Consider the following 25,385-nt stretch of genomic DNA (forward strand, 5'->3'; position numbering starts at 1 on the left):
GAATCAGAAATACACTTTTGGACACATTGGGCTAAACAAGGGGCCATGTAAATTGATAACAAAATAACAAACAGATATGGTCCTCGGCCATGGAGACCAACTGTGAGCCACTATCATGTAGCACCTCCTCTCCATTTATAGGGGTAGTAACATCATTAACTTTCCCGCAATGGTATGCATGTTCGTATTTAAAGCAGTCAGGTTCAATGGGATGGGTATCAAAGGCATTTTTCACCTTTTGCATCTATGGGGCCTGACATGCGTACCGAGCAATTTTCCTTTGGTTCCTCCCCGCAACCTACGCTCCTGTAGGTGCCTCAATAGGAAAAGAAATACCACCACCATGTAAAGTATAGTTAACATGATGCTAACATCCAGAAAACTCAGTGTATTCTCTCTTTGCGTGGTGTTCTCGTGGGGCATCATTCCTCTGCTCTCCACCTTTGGGGATCAACGTATAGGCCACACGTACCACAGGAAGATTTCCTGCTGTTGGAAGTATTCCAAGCAGCTTAACTACTGTTTCTTCCTGACCCTGGGTTCCTGGAACCTCCACCTGAGGGAGTGACCCTTCCGTTTAGTGACGGGGGGAAACTGACTTGCACCGTACACACCTCCTTTCTAATTCCTGACTCAGATGGTTCTGGTATATCACTTGGCCCCTGTGGCTATAGCGATTACTGTAGAGCAATACACCTCGTGTGTGATGCCCACCTTCCGGATTAGGAGGAACGGTCTATGGACCCACTCCTGTTCCCCAGTGGCCCTATAGGCCCTGCCTTGACTGGTTGGACAAACCAATGGTAGCACTGTCCTGCTGTCCAACTGTCCTGATACCGTTCAGCTGCTGATGTTTCCCAGTTTCTTCTGCCGTGCGTAGAGGTGCCAGCTTCCCGGGTGTGGCACCAGCAGGGCTGTCGTCTCGCGGACATCGAGAAATAATCAGGAATCACTGTCCAATCTGCTTCAACTTCCTTCACACGCGGACGGTGGACCCATGGGATGGTACCGGTAACTTTCACTGCCGTTGAAATAGACAGGAGAACAGTACGCTGCCCTCGCCAGGCCTCGCAGAATGGGGCGGTATGTTGACCCACACTCGGCTCCTGGTTCGATAGCGGCAACGGTTCCACCAGCACACAAGGCGTTCTAGTCTGGGTCCACCTGTTCAAAGACAAAAATCTGAGACAGTGATTGCACATCATGCTCAATATCTATAACATTTTTTGAAACAGCTGAAACCATTTCCGTTGTCTCTTTAGCACAGGATACTTCAGCTGCTTCTTCAACTCCTGAAGTTTCTTCTCTAGCTGTAATTGCTTCTGTGGTTACTTCTTGCTGAACTGGAGCTGCACAAAGTACATTTTCCTGTTGATTTTTCCTGTTTCTGCTACTAGCACCTGCTTCACTGCCTTCTGTGACAGAACTCTTTCCTTCCTCTGATAAAGCACCAGAGTCCGAGGTGAGGGTGCCTCCACCTTTGGTCTTTACTGCTGCAGTTGCTACCATTCCTGTGAATTTTGCTTCAGTAGCTAGCTCTATGCTTCCAACCTTTTTTCTTCTTCTCCTTTTTTCTTCTTCTTCTCGGGGGATCCACAGTTGACTCACTTTTCACAGTGTCATCCTCTGTTAACTCGGCCTTAGTGCGTTTTGAACCCAAAGTAAGTGCATCTTCCTTGTCATTCTGCAAAGATCCTTCAGTTGCAGTTACAAGCGTGACATCCTTCGGTTCATTACTTTCTGGAACATCAACTTCAACTTTCTTCCGTGCCTGCCCATCTCAAGGTATGGCTGGCATCTGCTACATCCATTTGGATGACATTCACTACCTTTTGATCAGGTGCTGAGACTTCAGCTACTCCCCTCTCCATAGATCTCGCAGTTACAGCTTGCTCTATTGATGTTTTAGGGCAGGGTCATCTTCTATTTTATTCGTTGAAGGCCCCTCAATAACAACTGCATAAACATCTTGCATTTCCCTCTGCTCAGGAGCTTCAGTCCTGTCACCAATTACAGAGGCTTTATCAGAATTTACCTCAACACATGTCGCAAGGGAATCTGAAGTATCTTCTACCTCAGAGTTGAAACCGACCTCATTCTCCACATTCTGCAGGATCTCCTTTAGTCCTGGCTGCTTGGTGGCTGCAGCTTCTGCTTCCATAATTCTTCTGACTGTTCTGAAAAGATCTCCTTATGCACCTTCTCAGGAGGAAATTTCACTTCCACATTGCGCCCTCCTTCTCTGCAAATACCTTCACACCAGCCTTGAGGGCTGCCTTTTCTATGGGGGCTTCTGTTTTCCTTTCCTTAAGAATAATATCACCTTCTGCTGTTTCTATAGAGGATGCCATCTTCTTTGCTTTGTGGAGTCCTCTGCCTCAACGTCTTTGCAAGTACCTCTGCCTTTGCCTTTGCCTTTGCCTTTGCCTTTGGAAATACTGGTTTCTGATTTCAACTACAACATTCTCTGTGCTTACTGGTAGTAAGCCAAGTGCGGCATGTTCGGCCATACCTAGGTCACTGACTTCATTTGCTGCATTCTGCACTGGAACTGCAGTTATCTTGCTCCGGATAGGTGCCTCAAACACAAAAACTTCGGCACAGGGAGGCTCAGCTTCCTTTTGCTGCCCCATTGGCCGCCCTATTCCCTTGGGTCACAGGTTCCTTTCCTCTCTGGTGCCCTTTGTAGTGCCTCACAGCTATCATCTCAGGGGTCCAAACGGCTCCCAACAGTTCTGCTAGCTGGTTTCGGCGTTTCACATTGCGCCCATCTGATTCCAGCCACCAACATTCTTTCCATATATCTTCATCCTCGTTAGTGTGAGGAAAGCATACTCAAAGTCTGTATAAATGTTTACAGTTCGTACATTGGCCAACCATAGTACTTGGGTGAGGCCACTAATTCAGCTGTCTGAGCTGACGTTCCCGGATCCAAAGGACCTGCTTCAACTGTTTCATATCTCGCTAATCTCCTCCCATTCTGAACAAAGCTGCTTACATCGGAGAATGAAATTTGGGCTTGGAGCTTTGTAAGGAGATCTCGACCCAACAAGGGGATGGGGCACTCTGACATATATAGGAATTGATGGGTCAGCGTTTGCCCCCAATCACGCATTCCATGGGTTGTAGAAAAGGTTTTACTTGACTGGTCCCTGTTGCCCCTGTAACTTTGATTGACTGCTTGCTGATTGCTGTAGTTGCCACTGGAACTACTGAATTCTCCATAAAATTGACCACTCGGTTCCCTATTTACATCTGGGCCATGAGTTCAGGGGAACCCTAAAGTGAACCTGGTCCTCCCTATTGCTGGTTCTCAAAACTTTGCCAGCCCAATGAGTCCTGGACCTCCTTGTCCGCTATTCCATCGGTCTGTATGATAAGAGTAGCGATTTTCACCGGTTCCTCTTCTTCCTCGGCTTGGTTCCCCTTGGTTCCAGCCTTCGCCCGTTCTCCTGTTCGGGCCATCCCTTTTCCAATCCAATGGCCTTCTCGGCTGCACAACGCACACTGGTTTCTCCCTATACCAGTTTCCGCGCTCTCTGCCTCTTCCTTCAGTTGCACGTCCTCTTCCCTCAGTTGCACGTCCTCTTCCCTTCCTCATTTCCTCTTCTCCTTGTTGCTTCTCCCCTATAGCCCGTGCCAACATATTCAATTTCTTCTTTCTGTACTTCTCTCGTTTCCTTTCCTTTTCCTCATCTCTATTATCATATACACGCTGAGCAGTTGCTATCGTCCACTCCAATGAATGGCCTTCTAAACCACCCTTCTTCAGTATTTTCTTGCGGATATCTGGGGTTGATTGGGCTATGAAGGTAGTTTTTAATAATATCTCATTATTCCCCTCCTCTGGGTTTAGGGGTGTCCAGATTCGAAATGCCTCCTTCAGTCTTTCCAGGAACATGGCAGGACTTTCATCAGGCTTCTGGATAATTTCAGAAACTTTTGCCATATTGGTGGGCTTTCGCGCATCCCTAATGAGCCCTTGGATCAAAGTGCTCCTATAAGATTTGAGCTTCTGCCTGGCATCTGCCTCATTGTAATCCCAGTTGGGATCTGTGAGGGGATATTGAAGCAATCTTTCTCCCTGGTCTACTTTGTCGTCTGCCAGAAGGCGATGAGCCTCAGTACGTACTCTCTGCACTTCTTCGCTTGTTTGCAATTTCTGCTGGCAATCTTCCCAAGTAGGGGTAAGTGTTTTCATCAAAGAAGTGATCAACGTGATCACCTTCTCGGGGTCCTTAGAAGTTATTCCTTTCACTCTTTCCATTTCTTCTTTTAGCATCTGATGCTCCTCTTGTTTTAGCGCCCGCTCATATGTACTCAGGAAGGCTCTTAAATACTCCTCAGAGTCTTTACTTTTGATCTGAGCCAGCTTCAAAAGCCCATCAGACACACCTGCAGCAGCCTGCCACCTCTTCATGATCAGCCTAGCCCTTTGGTAATTTACTGCAGTGTTCTCTGGGGTTCTGGCATGGATGCCAGGGGTACATGGCAAATCCTCTGGTTGTTGGTTTAACTCATGGGTGGGATACACACTTCTCTTAGGCATTTGAAGAACTGCCTTGGGGTCTGTTGCCTCTGTCTCTCCTCCTTCTTCCTCTACTGCCCTCGGAGCCTGGCCTCGCGGCGATTGACTCGGTGGGGGTTGGAATGGAGCACTGGGAACATAAGGGGTTGTCTGCTGAACAATGTCTAAGTCTGTTCTGTCGAGATCACTTGCTACTTGCAACTGTGCTTTCTCTCCAGAGCATGGCATTATCTTCTTTTTGCATTGTTCCTTCGGGTTCTGGTCTATACACCCTTTCCATATATTTACATATGGAATCTGATCCAAACGAGTTTGGATTATTGCTGCCCACAGTGGGTTCACTTTCACAGGATCAAAGGATCCTTCAGATGGCCATCCGGTGTCTAGTGTTGGCCAATCCACTTCACAAAGACTTCTCATCTTTTCCTTGTCTAGCTTGATACCATAGGCATTGCCTTTGTTAGCTAACTTCCAGTTGTTCAAAATGCACTGGAGCGGGGTCAGTGGGGTTGAAGAACCTCCCCCCATTTCCCGCGCCTTCAAACGTGCTTGCACACACACACTCGCACCCGGGGTTCGTGGCCTGGGCAGTCTCCTGCACACAGGAATCTCACTACTTGCCAGTCCCGTCTCTGCCAAGGCAGAGATCCACACTCAGTTTTGGGTTTCCTCTACGGTCCCCCACTCATACACTCTTTACAACCACACAGGCGCCTCACACACCACCTTCCCAACCTATCTCTGGTTCCCTTCTAGACGTCTCAGACGTCCTAGTTCCCTTCTGGGTGTCCAAGACGTCCACCCTTACCCTAGGGAGTGGCTTTCAGTTGTCTTATGGACTGATCGGGTCCACTCGTACAAACCTATACCACCTCCCAGAAGAATGATCAATTCTTCTTTTCCTTATCCCCTCTCCCAGGGGGATTCCTTACTTACCCTTCCCGCGGGTTGCCCTTCAGAGCTGCTCCTTCTCCTGTTCCTCGCGCCTGTTCCTTTGCGGCAAGGCGGTGGCCGCAGCAACGGCTTTCAGTTTCCCAGCCAAAGCTAGCCGGTGTGCACAGAAACTTTCAAGTGTTTACAGCGACCACAAGCCAGACCAGAAAAGGCACAGACCTGCCTTCGTGTCAGCATTCAACACTCAAAGAGCCCTGGCCCACCCAGGGACGCCAAAATGTAAGACCATAATGGGCTCTTGAGCTCTTGAGTGGTGGATTCAGGAACACGAAGAGGCAAAAACCATGCAGGGTTCAGCAGGATTTATTTTGAGTTGCATATGCAAAGCAAAAGGCACAATCCAAAAGTTGGACTGAGCACTGAGAGACTGGCGCGTACTCCTTATAAAGACAATACAGAAACCGAAAATAGAAACCGAAAATTGGCTCAAGGTTCACATGTTCCCTAGGAGGGTAACCTCCCAAAGCCTCCCCAGTCTGGGAATGTGTACCTGGCGAGCTTTGAATATACTTGGCAGGCTTCCCAGAAATATAGCAACATAAGCAACAACAGTCCCCTATTGTATGCTGAAGGTTGAACCTATTCATAAGGCATGTGTGTGTCTAATCAGCAAGAAAGCATAACTTCAGTTAACCGGCAATAATACTTATTGCATTAGATAGGAAATACAAAAGCATAAATCAATAATACCCATGCCGGGGGATGAGTCTACTAACTAGGAAATACCTTACATCTTAATGGACTGAATATAACGTTAATACAGTTGGCAGGAGCCAACTCCAGCTGCATTCCTCCTGTCTGCTCAGAAAGCGCATACATCCCGTCCAAGGCTGAGAGCCCCCCTTGCTCACACAACTCAGAGCTGCCCCTCTCCCAAAGACCCATAGGAACATTACACAAATATGCAATCAATACATACCAATACATGTAAGGATACACAACTCCAACAAGCCTGATGCCTCCAGTATGATCAATCAACAAGACCAGCTCTTAAGCCCATTAAAGGCTAACCACAATTAATATTAACGGCACATTCCTTAAAAGGGGCTTTCCGTCCCCCTCTCTCGTGATGGTGTTTCTATGGTAACAGCCAAGGTGCTATTTCTGTATTAACAGGCCATTGTTTAATTCCAGACCGTACACCGTTATCTAAACCTTGAAGCTGCTGGCTAGTTTTGGCTGATTTCCCAGAAATAGTTGAAGAAGCAACATTAGGCACATTCCTTTGTCTCTCTTAATATTTCAGAAAAATACAGAAAATATATTAATGCACAAATGCTGTGAATGATACACAAATAAACAAGCTTAGAAAGCAATTAAGGCATTCATAATCAATATGGGATATTTAGCTATTTGAACTGTCCCCTTCAGTTCTTTAAGAACTTTCAGCAAGATGTCGTCTGACACAGTGATTTTTCCATTTTCCATTTGTCAATAAGGTCTAAGCCTTTGTCCTTTATCACTGCTATTTGCCTCAGTTCCTCTGATTCCCTTCTTGAGAAAGTTAGTTCAAGCACAAGTGATCTGCCCTACATCTTAAACTGTGTAAACAGAATGCAGAGAATTCATTCAGCTTCTCTGAAATGTCCTTGTCTTCCTTTATCACACCTTTTACTCCTTGTTGTCTAAAGGCCCAACCACTGCCTTAGCCAGTCTCCTCTTTCTAATGTATTTAAATATTTTATTGGTGATGGTCTTTATGTTTATGTTTATGTTTATGTTCTCTTCATTTGGGCAAGACTTCATTTTACTGCACCACAATTTCTTCCACTTTTCTTGAGGCCCGACTTGGCACACTGCTTCACTGGACACCTTTTTAAAAAGCTCTCCCAACCCCCCACATTTCCTTCCCTATTTCCTTTGCACTAATTCTTCAAACCCCATTTTCCCTCAAGCCCACCATTCATTAACCTCCCCACTTCCTGTGGAGATATGATGTAACATCAGAGTCACTCAGGCAGTAGCAGCAGAAGTGCCTTTATCTTATCCGAGCATTTTAGTCAATCTCTGCCAGGAGATTCACCACCACTGCAAAATCTCTCAGAGCATTAGATTATAAAATAGTTAGCCATAGTTTTTGGGGTTTTTTAACAGTGTGTATTGCTTAGGCTGTTCTCAAAAGCAGTGCTTTTATCTGAGTTTGCATTCCCCCCGTCTGTAACTGAAGGAAAATATATAGTGAGAAGATAGTAAAGGTACCCCTGACCATTAGGTCCAGTTGCGGACGACTCTGGGGTTGCAACGCTCATCTCGCTCTATAGGCTGAGGGAGCTGGCATTTGTCCACAGACAGCTTCCGGGTCATGTGGCTAGCATGACTAAGCCGCTTCTGGTGAACCAGAGCAGCGCACGGAAACACCGTTTACCTTCCTGCCGGAGCAGTACCTACCGTATTTATCTACCTGCACTTGACGTGCTTTCGAACTGCTAGGTGGGCAGGAGCTGGGACCGAACAACGGGAGCTCACCCTGTCACGGGGATTCAAACTGCCGACCTTTTGATTGGCAAGCCTTAGGCTCTGTGGGTTAGACCACAGCACCACCCCGTCCCCGTCCCCCGAGAAGATAGTACATCCAATATAAAAATGGCTCTTTCCCATTACCCACCTCCATGTAACAAGTGAGACATTTATGACTCACCTGTTTCTGTGTTACTTGAGGAAACACCATTGTAGTAGTAGAGTTTGAAATTAGAATGTCATAGAAGACTGACACCGTTAAAAATTGGGAAATATTTCTGGTCACAAGTGGAGTATGCATACCTTTAAGCACTTTAAGCATACTGAGCAAAGAGTTTTGTGGCAGCTTAACACCGACAGATTTCATTACAGCACTAGATTTCATGGACCAGAGCTTTCTTTAGTTGCATGAAGTGTGATTCAGTTTTCAGGTATACATATCCTGGATGTAATGGTGTGTTTGTGTGTCTGTAAATGTTGGAATTAAGTGTCGATGGAATGCAACAAGTATAGTCTGACAGTTCAAACAAAGCTCAAATATATGTAAAATGCCCCTTTGCAGCAACAGTGGTTGGTGACAACAGAATTGTTTTATCACTGCTGAGAAAATTCACTCCTATAGTGGAACAGGAAACCATTATCTCTACTTAGACCCAAATGAATAGAATTGAATTTTTTGATGTTGCAGATTCACACTGGCGTTTCTCTTTGAAGTTCCTTTGTTCCAGGGTAGCCACTTTACAGTGTGTGTGTGTGTGTGTGTGTGTGTGTGTGTGAATATCTCAGATGTTCACCTACTGGTCTGTTGTATTGAGGCTTCTGAGTTTAAGTAGGTGTTATAGCATGGATCTAACTGCATGCAAACACTTTTGACACTGATTTGTGTTACACGGTGCTTCTTTCCACTGCTAATAAGAGGCATGTCTAGCCCTGCCTACAATGGATAAGGGCACAGGGCAGTTAGAGGGTAATTATGAGGCAGTGGGGGAGAAAGGGGGGAAGTGGGCGTTACTCGGCAATTAGACGGCAAATCCCATTTAATTCCAGAGTAAATTCATGGTTGTTTCTGTCCTTTAACCACAATCCCATTCATGTGGTAATTACTTTGGGGTCCATTAAGTGCAATTACAAAGTAATCCACAGGAGCCAGTAATTACTCAAAGGTTCTAAGATATTCACCAGTTAAAACCCACTGGGCTACCATGTAAATAGAAATGGTCACATGGCATTTATGAGTCAGGATAGTTCCCTGCAACGTGTTTTATTGTGCTGACTTGTTCTATGAATGGGACAATGAGGCGATGGGTAGTACATAATCTACACAGCAGCATGTACCTCATTGGCAGTTTCAGACCTGAGAAATCCAGCGTGAATTATTTGTTCTGTTTCTTTTCTTGTGGATCACCCACCCTGTTCAGATGGCAGCATATTCTTTGGGTTAAGTTTAGCTAGGAGCTTCTCTTGTCTATCTTCATCACTGGCTCAGAAATACAGATAGAGGCGTTTCTCCTGGAAATGGGCATCACTCTCTCAACAATTGAATTAAACCGGTTGGGGGTGAGGGGACACTATATTAGTTGAAAATTTTAATCCAAATACAGTAGGAGGGTTAACACACTCTGACCACTGAAAAGCATAATTAATGTTGGGGCCTTCTTGCATGTAACTCATGATATATCTCATTTCCCCTTGGAGAATTAGTGGTGCTTTCAGACGTTATAGTCACTCAATGTGACATGTGACAAACATGGCATGCCAACACCACCAACCCAGAAAAACGTATTTAGGCCTGTGCCATCCCCCCCAATTCCTTGTTGTAACAATGGCAATAATATACAGTATAAAATGGCAATAATGTATAAAAATGTTTTTTGCACACCATTGATATGCTGCCAGTCTTGCATAGTTCACATATCCTCCTCCTAATGAGAGGGCATGTGTATTTCATCTTAGAATTATGTTTCAATCTCCCTTCTGTTGGTGACTGAAAGTAAATGGAGCTGCTCTGGAGCTGTGCTTTGCAAGACTGGCTTGTGTGGCTTTGCCCTCAGATAACAAACGGGTGAAGGGATCCTGCCATATCCTTTCCTTAAAAGCACAGGTGGACAACATGGTGCCCTCCAGATGTTCTAATCGCTGCCACCACCATTTTATTTGTATGCCATCTTTCCACAAGAAAAGAATGAATGCTCAAAGCAGCTTACACAGCGGCGGAGGGCAGGGCGATTGGTGCGGCAGCAATCTGCCCAGGGGGGGGGGTTTGTCACCCCCCCTGGGATGGCACCCAGGGCAAACCGCCCCCCTTCCTACACCCCTGAGCTTACAACAAAGAAACCAACTATCACGAGAAAAATTTCTTAACATAATTAAGCAATAACGTAACAGCAAGTATAATAACAAACACCAAAACACAACATTTCACTTGCAACAAGATTGCATTGTCACCTTAATTTTATTGGTTTTGAACTACAACTCCCATCACCCCTGGCTATTGGCCGTGCTGGCTGGCGATGATGACAGTTACTGACTCCACAGCACTGGGGGCGGGGGCGGGGGACTCGTTGGCCACCTATGCCTCTCGTTTTCTTTAAAGTAGCCATAACATAACTTACCTTGGCAGTAGCTGCTCTCTGCCCTTGTAGGCTACAGCTGCTGCTTCCCCTTTTCTCTGAAAACTGGGCAAGGCCAAGGAAGCTGTGAAGAAAGCACTCTGTTTGAAAATGCATTAAATAATTTCCTTGTCATTTTGCTTGGTTTTAGAAATGTGTTTGAGAGGGGGACAGTGGTGGTGGTGAGTGTAGGGTAGGCTGGTAGAATGCCAAGTCCTAAAAGGGCAGCTAAGAGGAGGCAGTGGAGGATAGGGGTGCCTGGCGTGCTCTAGTCCATGGGGTCACGAAGGGTCGGACACGACTGAACAACAACAACAAGAGGCATCAGAGGGAGTAGCTAAGATAGGGAAGGAGTTTGGATTTGATATCCCACTTTATTACTACCCGAAGGAGTCTCAAAGCGGCTAACATTCTCCTTTCCCTTCCTCCCCCACAACAAACACTCTGTGAGGTGAGTGGGGCTGAGAGACTTCAGAGAAGTGTGACTAGCCCAAGGTCACCCAGCAGCTGCATGTGGAGGAGCGGGGACACGAACCCGGTTCCCCAGATTACGAGTCTACCACTCTTAACCACTACGCCACACTGGCTCCAGGGATGCTAGGGGTCCAGGATGGCAGTACTACTAGAGGTCTCTGGAGCTTGGCTTGGCTCAGGCCTGATTTGTCTCCTAACAGGGAATATTCCAGCATTTCTTTGATATTGTGTTTCCAGACATGGGTGGCTGGATAAACATACTTGGAAAGCTCATCTCCAGTGCATAATGACTGTGTTTTTCCAACCCTTTGGAATGTGTCGCACTCTGCTGAGCTTTTCTAGCTTTCTTAATGATGCCTTTGCTTTTCTCTCTCCCAGGGACCTAAATTATAATGAGTTGGTGGAATTCCCAGTGGCCATTAGGACACTCGGCCGACTTCAAGAGCTGTAAGCCATTTCTTTTGCTTTCCTCAAGGAAGAGTCCCCAAAGAGATAATCTGGCCTCAGCTTTCATGTGGACAAAACTGCCATTCCAAATGCTAATGCGCATTCCTCTTTCACCAGTCCTCTCATAAATTCAGCGTGCCCCTCTCCCCGCACTGCAGTAATTCCTCACGGATATCATTAGTGCCAAATAGAATTTCCAAAGTTGTGGTACCAGTGGGCAGATCGCCATGGGGTGTAATAACTATGGCCTTTGGCCAAACACATGAGACTCGCACACAAACACACCTCCGCAGAGAACTGCTAAAGGCCCACAGCACTGATGGGCTAGGCATATTTTGCTGTGCCAGTTTCTGCAGCCCCTGCTGCTTTCCACATCTAGGGCTATGTTCCTTCAGAAGAAGCTTTGAGGCTCTAATTATTACCCTCAGTGGAGCATTCTCATTTTCCACCTCACTAAGGTCCATTCATTCTTCCAGGGCATGGGCAATTTCTGGCTTTCCAAGAAACAGACGTGCATTGTGGGTAATAGGTTTCTCAGCCCTTAGGGTGTGTTCAGATGGTCCTAATTTGGGAGTGGCATGCACTGTCTCAGTGTTTCCAGTCTCTAAAGTCCACATATCTGGGGTGTTTCAGCTGCCCTGGTTCCCACCAGATTACTGTGTCCCAGGATAGGGGTCTCTAGACTGTGAAGCTTACATTGTTAGCTTGCCAAGAGCACAGGGGGTGCTTATTTGCATATATTCTGCTTACATTATAACTGCTGTTTGTGATGTCAGGTTTGACCAATGCTGCTAATTCAGTTTGGCTAAAATGCAGGCTTCATTCCTTTCTTTGAGTCTCAAAAATTGATATGCATGCACATTTTCTGTAAAGAGGCCAAATTACTTTGAGCTTCATAGAGAATTGGTGAAGTGCATATATTAAGAAATAAAATATGGTAATCATGGCCACGTAATGGGCACGTGCCTGTTTTGCAGCATGTACACAAACAGGAGGGAAAACATAAGTGGTGACAAATCATTGCGTCTTCACAAATGCAATGGGCTACAGTACTTTGAAGAATCATACACTATCCATGTAGCAAATTTTATGTTGTGAGAAAGCTAACTTAAGACTTTCCATGTTTAAACAATACTTCTGTGTTCTAATCCTTAACCACCCTGGTGTCTTCTTGCTCAACAGGGGTTTCCATAACAACAACATCAAGGCTATTCCAGAGAAGGCGTTTGCTGGGAATCCATTGCTCCAGATTATGTAAGGAATAGGAATATTAAACCCAAGGTCACTGCATAAACCCACCATGCTTGTCATCAGGGAGCTCGCCATAATTCCCAGGGCTATCGCCTCTCTATTTACTAAGGGGAAAGTTAAAGAAAGGAAACCAACACGAGTTGGAAAGTTGTACTCTAAATTTCCTTTACCTGTTTCTAATGCCATGTAATTTACTGTATTCCATCAGGGGAATGAAAAAGAGGAATCAAAAGTGTTGTGTATTCCCCCAGTCTTGTCCTATCCTTACAATAAAGAGCTGTTCACTAAGAAGTGTTGCTGGACTTGTTGCTACCAGAACCCACGACATAACAAAAAGGTTATAACTGCAGTGTTTTCTTCATCCATATCAGTGCAGGTTCATTGTCCCCTTTCAGCCACTTGAAGATAGGAAAATGTATGTGAGGTGCAAAAGAAACTCCTGAAGGAGCTGCCCAAATATGGTTTTCAGGCAGTTTTCCACTTTCATTCATGGTGCTGCTTTTTTTAGAATTACTCTGTGGCAGGCAAAGCTTGTCATTAGCTGGACAGGCTATGTCAGAGCTTCATTACTGTGGAAATTTGACTAGGCAAAGGGTATTCTTGGGTCAGCTGGGAAAACATTCTTCACTTTCCCCCATGGCCTTAGACCACAGTGACACAACTCGTACCTGATTTCGCCCTCTTCCCCCAGATGTGATAGACTTCTATATCCCACATGGAGCACCTCTTTTAATTCTATCCCAGTCATCTTCCTCAGTAGTATTCATACTAGTAACAGGGAAGAGACCAGGCCTTCCTTGCACATATTGGCATTAACTGTGTCTTCTCCTCTTCTACAGGACTTTGACCCGGGCTGGCATTCGTTTGCTTCCTGGAGAAATGTGCCAGCAGCTGCCCAGCCTACGAGTTCTGTGAGTTACAAACACTCTTCCCTTTCTTGCTAGGGCACTTGGCAGGCATATTTCCTACCAACACAGGAAGTCATGGCTCCCTGTTGCTGACCAGTCTGGCACAGAAGTGTACTGGGCAGCCATGGCACATTTTCCACCCTTCTGCTTTCTCCATTCCAGGGAGCTAGCATTAATGGACTTTCTGGAAATCATATTGTGTCGCTTCAGTTCCATCTGTAGTCATATGGAACATCACTCTTAATCCCCGAATTTAATGAACACCAATATCTGGACATATTGGGTTAAGAATATTGTGGTGATGAGTGGGCAGGAAAACAGGGCAGAGATTATCCAGGATTGAGATCAATGTTTGTCTTTTGCACAAATTGAAAGAAGTGCTGGTTTGAAAAATCGCAGACTCTAGAGTGGCATCTACAGCTCTTGCATAGTCCTCAGCTAGCACACAATAGATTAAACAATAAAAAAATTTTTTAAAAAAATTCTTCCAGTAGCACCTTAGAGACCAAGAGTTGGTCTCTAAGGTGCTACTAGAAGGAATTTATTTTTTATTTTTTATATTGTTTTGACTATGGCAGACCAACACGGCTACCTACCTGTAACACAATAGATTAAACTGTGGTGTTTTTCAGCTATACATCCCCAGATGTTGTTGGACTACGGTTCCTATAATCCCCATTTTAGCCAGTGATCAGGGATTGTAGGTGTTGTACTTGAGCAACATCCTTGGGACACAAGATTGAAGAACACTGGTTTCAAGTGATGTAACAGCATCATGCAGAAGTATGCTTTTTACCCATATGTCAACTTAGATAGCCACCAAGTAGTAGCCAGTTACTGCTCTGTTTCTGGCTTTTTTCGGTGAGTTGGACACAGAAAGAAGCTAAATTGAACAGAGGAAGGGTTGAATAAGCTAGGGATAATATCAAGAAACTGGGCATATAAATGAATGAAAGGACTGGTGCCAAGTATGGGGTGGGTGCAAAGAGGATATTACCTGTCTCTGGGGTTTCCTGCTTCCCCAGCTGCATAGCCTGGGGACACCCACTCCTTTCCTCCAAACCAAATACATTCCAAGAGGGCCTTCAAGAAGGAAGGCTTTGTTCTAACCTTTGTTGTTTTCCCCACAGTGAGCTCTCGCACAATCAAATTGAGGAGCTACCCAGTTTCCACCACTGCCAGAAGTTGGAAGAGATGTGAGTAACTCTTGCTTCAGGGCAAGCTGAGGTGGAATCCCCAAGCCTGCACAACAAGTTAAGCAGTCTGGAGGTGGATAAACAGTCTGGAGATGGATGCTGGAGCACAGGGACCTAATCAGAATCATCCTGGGGTTTAATAACATCTCTGGGTTTCTTGCGCCCTGTGTATAACTTTTTGCATGAATGCTTGAAGCAGCACAGGAAGCTGCCTTATGCAGAGCCAGGCTGTTGGTCCATCTAGCTCATTATTGTCTGCACTGGGTGGCAGTGGCTCTCCGGGGTTGCAGGCAGGCAGCTTTTCCCAGCCTGACCTAGCATTGGTTGAACTTGAGACCTTCTGAAGGGAAGGCATATGCTCTACCACTGAACATAAAATAGTTTTGAGGGATTTCAGGTTGAGAAGGTCAGGGCAAAACAGACCAGTGAGTATGAGGGCACCAAGTCTTTGCTTTCCCAAGAGTTCCCTTCTCCCCACCCACATGGTATTCCCATGGGTGGGAGCAGCAGCTGGTGACACCGAGCCCTGCAGCCTTCATAGTGTGAGCAGATGCTGAAGAGGCCTGGGAACTGCTGGTATAAAGAAACCTTGGTGCTTGTAACTGCCGCCACCCCCCACCCACCCCCCCGCGCCTCCCTCAAGCACACTTTTTATTTGAAGGGGGCACTGTCCCAGGCCTGAGGCGGCATGCAGGGAAAGGGGTGGGTGGCAAGGAGTTGTATTGTTTCTTGATCCACTTTCCCCTTGAAATCTGAACCCCTTTTCAACCCTGAATAGAAATAACCTTCACGGCTGTCCTCCTTTCTTCTGCTGCCAGTGAGGATGGAGATCTCTGTGAAGCAAGTCTCCCTCTCTCATTTCAGCCTCTCTGTCTTTGCAGTGGCCTTCAGCACAACCGCATCCACAAAATTGGAGCAGACACCTTTGGGCAGCTCACAGCCTTGCGCTCCATGTGAGTACAGCTTGCTGGGGAGCATCAGAGCTTTTTATTTTAGTGGAGTAGTGCGAGGCAGTGCATAGCTGTCAACCTTTCCCTTTTTGTGGGAAATTCCCTTATTATACCACTGGGAAACAGCAGGGAGGGTTGACAGCTATGTATATAGCAGTGGGGAACAGCAGGGAGGGTTGACAGCTATGAGGCAGTGCACTCTGGGCATGATTGCAGACGCAGCCGGACAAAGATCTATTCAAAACAAGCCAGCCATGCTAGCCCATGGACACACAACAGCCCATTCTTGTTATGACATCTACCTTGCCCCCACCAACCAAAAAAAAGGAGGAGGAGCACTGAGTGGAATATGTAGTTCAATGTGTTGGGCCCAGCTCCAAGCCTGCAAAAGTACCAGATGCAGATGAATTTAAAATATTGTTGCAAAAGTTGGGTGCCACCCCCACTCTTTGCCAAACCAGTGGCAAGATTCCAGGGGATTTCAGGCACTCACCTAGGGTTTCTGCTCCTTTGGAGGCTTGAAGACCCAGTGAAGACTATCGTGGCTTTAATAAATATAATTCATTCATCTATTTACACCTTCAGTCTGCATGGAGGGAGTCTAGATCTTACAGCATGGTCATTTCAAGAGGGGCGTGTCCCCCACAGCAGTGCAGCACTGGACTCAAAGTTATCTCTCCCAGCCAGCCTTCAGCCAGCCTGCCCAAGATGGAGCCCAGTCTCCTCTCTCCCCTCTTCTTCCCAGCACACCTCACTCCAAACTCTCTCTTTTCCTGACACTTCAGTCTTACACCTTATCACCATAGCAACCTCTGTCTGCCCAGGCCCAAGAATTCCTCTCAGATGGACCATCAACACCTTTTGTCATGTTTATGTCTCTGTCCCAGGTGAGGCCCTGGCTTGGAAAGGAAGCTTAGCCAGTATTCTTCCACTGGCCTGCAATTTCCCCTTCAACCCTCCAACTAATCAAAACCCTACCATTTATTAATTTCTAGGATTTAGGGGTGTCCCCTTCAAATCTACAACAATATGAACACACACTCTATATCACATGCCTCACACAGAGAGAAGACTTGTGATGTATTGCATTCCTCAGAGTTACAAGCATACCAGGAACAAGAGATTATTTGTGCACCAAAACGTTTCAACCCTTTGGACTGAAAAGGGGGGAATTTAAAAATAAGTAAAAACAATGGTTCATCACTCATCTTTCCTGCTCCTTACTCAAGTTCTCGAACAGAGAACTGCTCTGTCCGAAAGCTTTGCCCTAGCCCAATCTTGCAAACCTCAGAGCCTTGCACTTTCTGCTCAAGCTGTTCCTTACACAACTCTCCCTGTTGAAGCTAGAGGACAACAGCCCCTCATACCCTCCATGGATCGCTGTATGCAAGAGCCCTGTTGTGCGACCAGCCAGCTTGTACTGTATTCCTAAGGCCCGTACTTCTGAGGTTCTGCTGAAATAACAATCCACACCATACTCATACTAAATTCACACATACTAATTCCACCACCACCCTTTGGTGGGTGGGGAGGTCACAGTGCACAGAAAGGACAGGGTCAACCCTCTCTTCCCCAGGTACAACCTTTTCCCGAAAATGTCCTCCTGCGCTGCTATCATGCTTAAAAGAAGCTTTCTATTAGATCCAACAGAAGGCTTTTTGAAGCCTAATTGCAGAGAGAGGAGCAGGGATGTTGCAAGCTGGATGGAGAAGCCCCAGGTGCCAGATCCAACCCATGGGCTGGTTGCTACCCATCCCTAGAAAAATGTGGTTATCTTTTTTTCCTGCTTGGACTTCCAGTGGGATGACTTTTTTCATGTGTTCAAGCTTATTCTCTTCCTCATCCTCAAAACTGTGCGGGCAGAGGGTGGGTCCGGTGGGAGGAGGAGAGTGAGAGCCTGCCCAGGTGTTTGTGCAGGCAAAAGGTAGGTTCACAAGGAGGAGAGCCAAGGGTGAGAGCAATAGTTATTGCAGGACACAGGCAGGGAGTGGGGTGGGGCAGGGAGGAAGAGTTAGAAAAAGGGGTTTTGCATGGGCAGAGGGTGGGTTGCAGAATAAACCACTGTAAACCCTGTGTCATTTCTGCACCAGGTAAAGTAATTTTTAGCCCCACAATCCCCCCCAACCTGCCCTTTATTTTGCCCAACCAAAGGTGGCAACCCTAGCAGTTCCCCACTCCTGACTTACAGACTCTTCAGCATACTTTCTCCATCACTGCATGTACTTTTGCCTTGCAGAGACCTGAGCTGGAATTCCATTCAGTCCATCCACACGGATGCCTTTGTGACCCTCCGCTCTCTCATCAAGCTGTAAGTTACAGTGGCAGGGATAAATCACTGTTGTTTAAGTTAAATTTATATGCCACCTTCCCTTCCAAAGTAGGCCAGGGCAGTAAGAGAGGTAGGCATTATGTCAAAGGTATTTATTGTGTCAACAATACCCCAAAACTGAGGTGCTACAGAAGAAGTTAATCTCCTTTTACACACAGCTACATATGCTTTTCACCTGACCAAAACCTGATTGCTTATTCATTTTCAATGTCTAAATTAAAAGGGTAAAAGTGCTATCACTTATAATATTTTTAACACCAGGTAAGTGAAAGCCCTTAGTTCTGCCAAGCAGTGAAAATTTTGGAATTATTGAGGAGCTTCAACATCCCAAAGGCCTTCCTTGGCTCCACTGTCCCCTCGTTTAAACAATAATATACCATTAAATGCCAAGGGTTGGTTCTATTATAGAACAGAGTTTAGCTGAAATAAGCCATACAGCATGTTCTGTTACTGGACTAAGACAATGTGCTTATTTTCAAGGGAAAATCAGGTGAAAATAAAAGAAACATCTCGCTGGCAGATCCCCTTAAAAGTGGCAGGCTAACAGTAAAGGTAAAGGTAAAGGGACCCCTGACCGTTAGGTCCAGTTACGGACGACTCTGGGGTTGCAGCGCTCATCTTGCTTTACTGGCCGAGGGATCCGGTGTACAGCTTCCAGGTCATGTGGCCAGCATGACTAAGCCACTTCTGGCAAACCAGAGCAGTGCACGAAAACGGCGTTTACCTTCCCGCTAACAGTACAGGGTACAAAAGCCTAGTGTTCCTAATTTCTAGGGATAATGGGGTGAGATTTACCTAACCACCCCGGCAGTGGAAGCCCTGCGCATGAACTGCTGCTGGAAAATGAGGCTTTCCCTTCCTCTCCTCCCCACACACCTTCTCATGCCCCCTGAAAGGGGGGGGGGTAGTTCCATCTAGCAAACTAGAATGCCAGATGGAGCAATTGGAAGAGCATGATATTGAATTCCACCAATGGACTTTTGTCCAAAGTAAGTCTAAATAGCATGCTTAGGGACAGCAGGCCACTGGACTGGATTGTTTGAGAATCTAGGCATGGACCCTGCTGCATGGGCATGTGGAAGCTAGGGAAAGTGTCAGTGTCCTTATAGAATACTTGAGAGTAGGGGGTGGATTTAGGGGCAAGTCCTGCTATCAACAAAAGAGCAACTGAGCATCTAGTGCTGCAGCAATAAAACTGCTAGCACATTTGCAAAGCTAAGCAGGGTCCTGTATGATTTCAAATTGGATGGGGGAGGGGCTGTGTGTTGAGATTCCTGCATTGCAGGGGTTTGGACTAGATGACCCTCGGGGTCCCTTACAACACTATAATTCTATGAACTGCTACGGAAGAACCACTAGTCAGAATTGCTAAAGTGATGGGCCAGGTGTACGTGTGCTGCATTGGCACTGCATCTTCCCATGGTCTTATTTTGACATGTCTGTGCATAAGCAGAAGTACCGGGTGGGGCACGCCTCTGCCGACTCCTGGAACTCTGTTGTGCTGAGAACACAACCCACACTGGTCCCACAGTCATTGCAGTTGGCAAGTGTGGGGCCAGTGCAGACACAAACCGCTTGAGCCACTGGCCTGCAGGGATAAATGGGCCACAAAGGCATATCTGATCACTATGCTGATGTGATGTAAATGTCTCACCGCGCTATTATATTGCAACGTGTGGGACAAAAAGGAGTGCATGAAATCTGTCTGTGGGCCTGAGGCTATTCGTCTGGCATTTTGGAGAAGAGCCTCGCTTTTTTATTGTGTGGAAAAGATAAAAGTGATTGTGTCTTTTGCCGGTGAAGTTAACAGAGCAACTATACAGTGGTACCTCGGGTTACATACACTTCAGGTTACATACGCTTCAGGTTACATACTCCGCTAACCCAGAAATAACGCTTCAGGATAAGAACAGAAATTGTGCTTTGGCAGCGCAGCGGCAGCGGGAGGCCCCATTAGCTAAAGTGGTGCTTCAGGTTAAGAACAGTTTCAGGTTAAGAATGGACCTCCGAAATGAATTAAGTATGTAACCAGAGGTACCACTGTACTGAGAAACAATCAGTTACACATAGTGAACTTTGTTGGCCTCTCTTTCCTTAGTGATAATTCAACCTATACTTGGAATCTTTCTGCCATTCAGCAGAATAGCTTCCCCTCATACATCCTCAGTGGGTGGATCATGTATTAAAGCTACTTGCTGGCAAGCCTGGGAAGAATGTATAGTATAATAATGCTATTTACATATTTTATTACACTTTTGTAACATTCTTCTTCCCAGGTAGCTCAGGATACTATAAAAGATCATACCCTTTCCTATTATAGCATTCACAGCCACTCTTTGAGGTCACCAGTTAATTTGATTAGCAAAGCAGTGGTTCTTTACCTTTGGTCTCCCTGGTCCTAGTCCTACACTGCACCATACCCTCCAACATTTCTCCGGTGAAAATACAAAATGCTACTACGGAGAGCAAAAGAAACCCACACCTTCAAGGATCTCTGTTTGGTTAGTTTCTCATTGGGAGACCTTATAGGAACCATGTGTATGCTTCCTTGAGTTCCATGATGGAAGAAAAGTGGGCTTATAAATGTTAGAAAATAAATAGATAAAATAAACAAGACTAGTGAGAAGGTTATAGGTTGGATATCACAGAGGAAAGAGAAGCCACCAAGATTTACAATGTGTAGGTGCTTATTTTTCTTGGCTTCGTGTCACATACAAATGGGTTCGTTGTGAATGACCAACAGTTGTTGCATAATTGCTAGTTGATAAATAAGGCAACTTGAAACCATGAGTCATGAAACTGGCTTGAAACCTACAAGGAGCCTTGTCCATGTAGCACTAAACCATGATTCAGTTTGACATGTCATGCAGCCACTATATATGGAGTGCTTTAAAGCACTATACAGTATATTTTCTAACTGGTAACATCTATTTTTGATGGAAAGAGATCTATTTAAAGCAAATACATCTCCTAAAAGTTACTGGTAGGTTATTTACCAAGGAATATGTGATGAGCACAAGTTTTCCTGTTCCTATGAATAGTTGCTGCCTTTAAGATGCATGTTTTGGTCAGTGGTTGCCATTTTTACCGTAGAGAAATGCAGCATTCTTAGTTCGGGGGGGGGGGGGGGGCTCTGCTGCTACATTTTGCTGCAAGAAGAATACTTGCCCGTGTAATGTGAGTTGGTGTTTGGCATCATGGTGCAAATGCAAAGCTGTGTCCTTTCTCCAAGCAACCAAATACATGCCAATTTGTAACAACTTAACCTGAACAAAGGTGTGGAAAAAGCACCCGCCTTTTGCGTTCTTTTCATTTATTTGTTTATGTAACACGATCTATTGATTTTTAACAATATCCCAACAACTCACCCAAGGGACTATCAGGATGGTTTAACAAAAATATATTTAAAAAGGCATGGCTCTCAAAAATTGGATTATAAATCCTTTAAATAAACCAACCTTTTTTAAGTTTTAAAAAATCCTCATTAAAACAGTAATAAGTTCTAAATATCCTGAACAAATGTATTGTGAGAAGCTCATCTCTTGGGCCCAGCACACTTCTCACTAACCTACACCAGTGTCCACTCACTCACTCACTGCCTTTTTCTCCAATAGAGATTTGACTGACAATCAGCTGGTTACGCTGCCATTGGCTGGGTTGAGTGGACTGACTCATCTGAAACTTAAAGGCAACCCTGCACTGTCTGAATCCTTCACAAAAGAAAGCTTTCCCAAGATGAGGTGAGCTTTGTTTCTGATTTCTGGCTTCTGGCTCTGTATGATTGGACTTCATTTATTTGCTTTGATCTGCCTTCCGCTGTCCGTGTTTACTAGATGTTTCCGTTGATGCTCTTTAGCCAGAGGTTTGAGCAAGCGTGACTTCCTGCTCACACTCTGAATCCATCGCTGCCTTGAGAAATCGATGAGCCACTGAACGTCTTGTCGCTGGCATCATCCAAGCTCACACACAAGCAGAGACCTTGGAAGCAGGGGGCTCACGCCTGGGGCTCAGCAGAGCGGAAAACCTTTGCAAAAGCCAACCTCAGTTAATGACATCCAGCCTTCCCACAGTAAATGCTGTTTGTGTGGCCGTGTCTTGTCTGCTGCGGATTAATGAGCTGCCTGGAGGGATTAGTAAGCAGCTAAGACAATACTCCATAATGTTCAGAAAACAATGGCAGAAGTGCCAGCAACATGTGGTGTTCAGCACTGGTCCTGCTCAGAGTAGAACCACTTAAGCTAATGGACATGACTAACTTAATTTCAACGTGTTTGTTCTGAGGTGGACTTAGCTAAATACGACCATTAGCATTGATGTGAATGGGGAGTCCGTAGCACTCCGCCCCCAGTTTAGTGCCTTTGCAGTACAGTCGTACCTTGGAAGTTGAACAGAATCCATTCCAGAAGACCGTTCGACTTTCAAAACGTTCAGAAACCAAGGTGCGGCTTCCGATTGGCTGCAGAAAGCTCCTGCAGCCAGTCAGAAGCTGCTGAACCCACGTCAGACGTTCGGGTTGCAAAGAACATTCGCAAACCGGAACACTCCAGGTTTGCAGCTGTAGGGAGCCAAAACGTTTGACTCACAAGGTGTTCGACTTCCAAGGCACAACTGTATAAGGATCGCAACGTTCCTTGGATTCGAAACATTATCAGAGACTCTGAGTGCTCAGTATTGTATTCAGGCTCTACCAAGTTTATGGAAAGAAGACACTGAGTATTAGCCATGAGCTTGGAAATCAACCATGAAGATGCAGACAGCTGATATAGTTGCAGCCTTTAAAAAATGGATAGACCTTTGTGTTTGTAGGAAGAGACAGAAACATGGGGCAGGAAGGAGGAAATACCGTAGGAGCACAGATATTGGGAGACCACCTAAATAAACATCTGATACCATGTATGTGCTTGTTCTATACCAGTGTAACTATCTTGGCTTCTCCCATATTATATTCATAATTAAAGTGTGGTGAGAGTTCTCTTCCAGGAATCCATAGCCCCACTCACAGAACTACAGTCCTCCCAAGTTCCTTCAAGTAACTCGTAGCTCTATATTCTTCTCTCCAGGGTCCTGGAAGTGCCCTATGCCTACCAGTGCTGTGCGTATGGAGCCTGCAGCAATTTCTTCAAAATGACTAGTCAATGGGACTCTGAGGATATGAGTCCTGAGGATGAGGATGGCCACAAGAGGAACTTGGGACTGTTTACAGGCCATACTGATAATCACTGTGAGTAAGACCGATTTCTGGGTCACAGTCTAACTTCTGCTTGCAACCTGAGTTTGTTAAATCAGGAGTTAAGCTGGGTGAGGTGGGGAGTGCAGTCGCTAAGAAGGAAAGCAGGCCTGTGCTCTCATTGTGTTGGAGCAAACTGTGCACTTTCCTGATTACCCTAATATTTTGATGGCTCTGAACTGGTAAATGCAGCTTCTCGGGTGCAAGGAACAGAAAGGAAGACTGGGGTGTATTTCAGGAGGGATTCTGTGCAGCAGGGATCAAAGTGGGCCAGCTTAATCGATGTGGCTGTTGCATTGAGGGGGGTCTGCTGCTCACTTGGCTGAATCTTTCCTAGCAGGGGGAATTCTCTGTGACTGCAAGTCACATGCAGAAAGCATTGGTGGAAATACACGGATTCCCAAACCACAGCTTGGATTGTTTGTTTGCTGCATGACATGATTGTATAAACACATGGCCCACACACACTGACAAGACCGAGAGACTTGAGTTGAAATGAGAAATACATTCGACACAGTCTACCGTGGGGAGAGGAGACTCGTCATCTCTTGATCCTTCTGAGACAGCCTCCTGGGCTATATTATAACAGCCTTGTTGCCTCAGTTCTGGAAGTCAAGGATACCCTTCTCACATTTTGTAAGGCAGGGCTCCAGCATGTATGGGGCAGACCACCACCTGCAGTCTGCAGTTACCATCGCAGTCTGGTTGATGTTTTTTAATAGAATTCATATTGAAGCTTAAGTTTTCTGTTCATTAATAAGTAGTACCAGACACTTTTGTTCCTTATTCTTCATGCTCCTTTTTTTACACTTCACTGGAGTCGGGGAGTTGAGAAGCATTTACCTTTTTGTGGGAATCCAGGGTGTGCATTTCTTCCTTTCAGGGAAAAAAAAATTCCATGGAAGGTAGATTTTCTACAACTCACAAATATATTCTCAGGGTTGTACCCTACCTGCTGCCACCTTCTCTTTCAAACAGAAGAACTTGGAGAAAGTTGCTTCATTACTTACAAAGTATATTTTGAATAGCTGGTTGGTTGGTTGGTCATCCACAATCTGATTCTTGGGGGGGGTGGCAATGCTTGAGTGGACTGTTTTGCTCATGGCTCTTCCTGGAAAAGCTTTGCATCAGTCACAGTAGAGGGGGTGCTCTACTGTGGAATCCACATAGTGGGTTCAAATTGCCATAAGGAATGGTCCATGTGTACCTTTTATACTGTTATGCTCCTGGGCTTGGCCTTGCATTCAGCAGTGCAGAGTAGGGTTTTCCCTGAGAGTTCAATGGAAGCTCTGTGTGGTTCCCTTTGTACAACCAGCTGTTTTGATGGCAGGATGTTTGTGGGAAAGGATATGCACTTTTTTGAAGTTTGCCCAAATCATGTTCTTGACACCTCCAGTAAAATACACAGCCGAGACTCAGCTGTCTAGACTGTTGGGCAACAGGTTTTACTCTTACAGGTGCCAGCATATTCCTAGCCTAGCTGGGATGGAACTGGGCTTTCTGCAATGAGGAGGCATCAGTGATGTGCTGTACACCTCACAGCCATTCAACCAAAGTTCCTTAGGGAAATATTCATCATAAATTCCATTCTGTCCATGTGTGTGACTATTCAAGGCATGAAAAAAGCTTACAGAAGAGAGAAATACTTAATACTACATTTGTTGTCTTATTCCCCCCCCCCAAACAAAGGCTCTCTGTCTTTAACAGCTATTTGACAGGCAGAAATTCTACAGGGGCAGCTTTCTCCATTACTATCTAGGCTCTCATCCTAAAACATACATGCAGAGGATCCTACTTGTAGGGAAGAAAGAGATATTTATTCAGGCAAATAACAGTGTAGGCTCAGCAGCAGACACAGGGCTCAGGAGTCACAACTCAGGAGTTCAGGGGCAGGGCAAGAAGTTTAGAACAGGATGCAGCATCAAAGATGTCCCAACAAGTTTCCACACCCTACACACCATGCTTTTCAAGGTAAGGCATGGCATGCTCAGTCATAAGACTAGGTTGCCTTGCAGGAATGTCAAGATGGCAGAGGTGGCACCTGGTTTTATGTGA

The 25,385-nt window shown here is 45.7% G+C and overlaps 1 protein-coding gene across 1 annotated transcript in view; it reads left to right on the plus strand.

The window, feature by feature from the left end:
- Positions 1-25,385, plus strand: part of LGR6 (leucine rich repeat containing G protein-coupled receptor 6) — a 140,875-nt gene that overhangs the window by 110,701 nt on the left and 4,789 nt on the right. Inside the window, exons 7-14 of the mRNA XM_033153111.1 lie at positions 11,401-11,469; positions 12,652-12,723; positions 13,560-13,631; positions 14,759-14,824; positions 15,706-15,777; positions 18,011-18,082; positions 21,718-21,843; positions 23,164-23,324. Coding sequence (XP_033009002.1) covers positions 11,401-11,469; positions 12,652-12,723; positions 13,560-13,631; positions 14,759-14,824; positions 15,706-15,777; positions 18,011-18,082; positions 21,718-21,843; positions 23,164-23,324 — 710 coding nt within the window. The remainder of the gene's footprint in view (positions 1-11,400; positions 11,470-12,651; positions 12,724-13,559; positions 13,632-14,758; positions 14,825-15,705; positions 15,778-18,010; positions 18,083-21,717; positions 21,844-23,163; positions 23,325-25,385) is intronic.

Source organism: Lacerta agilis, chromosome 6 (assembly GCF_009819535.1).
Source record: "Lacerta agilis isolate rLacAgi1 chromosome 6, rLacAgi1.pri, whole genome shotgun sequence".
In the NCBI taxonomy this organism is placed as follows: domain Eukaryota; kingdom Metazoa; phylum Chordata; class Lepidosauria; order Squamata; family Lacertidae; genus Lacerta; species Lacerta agilis.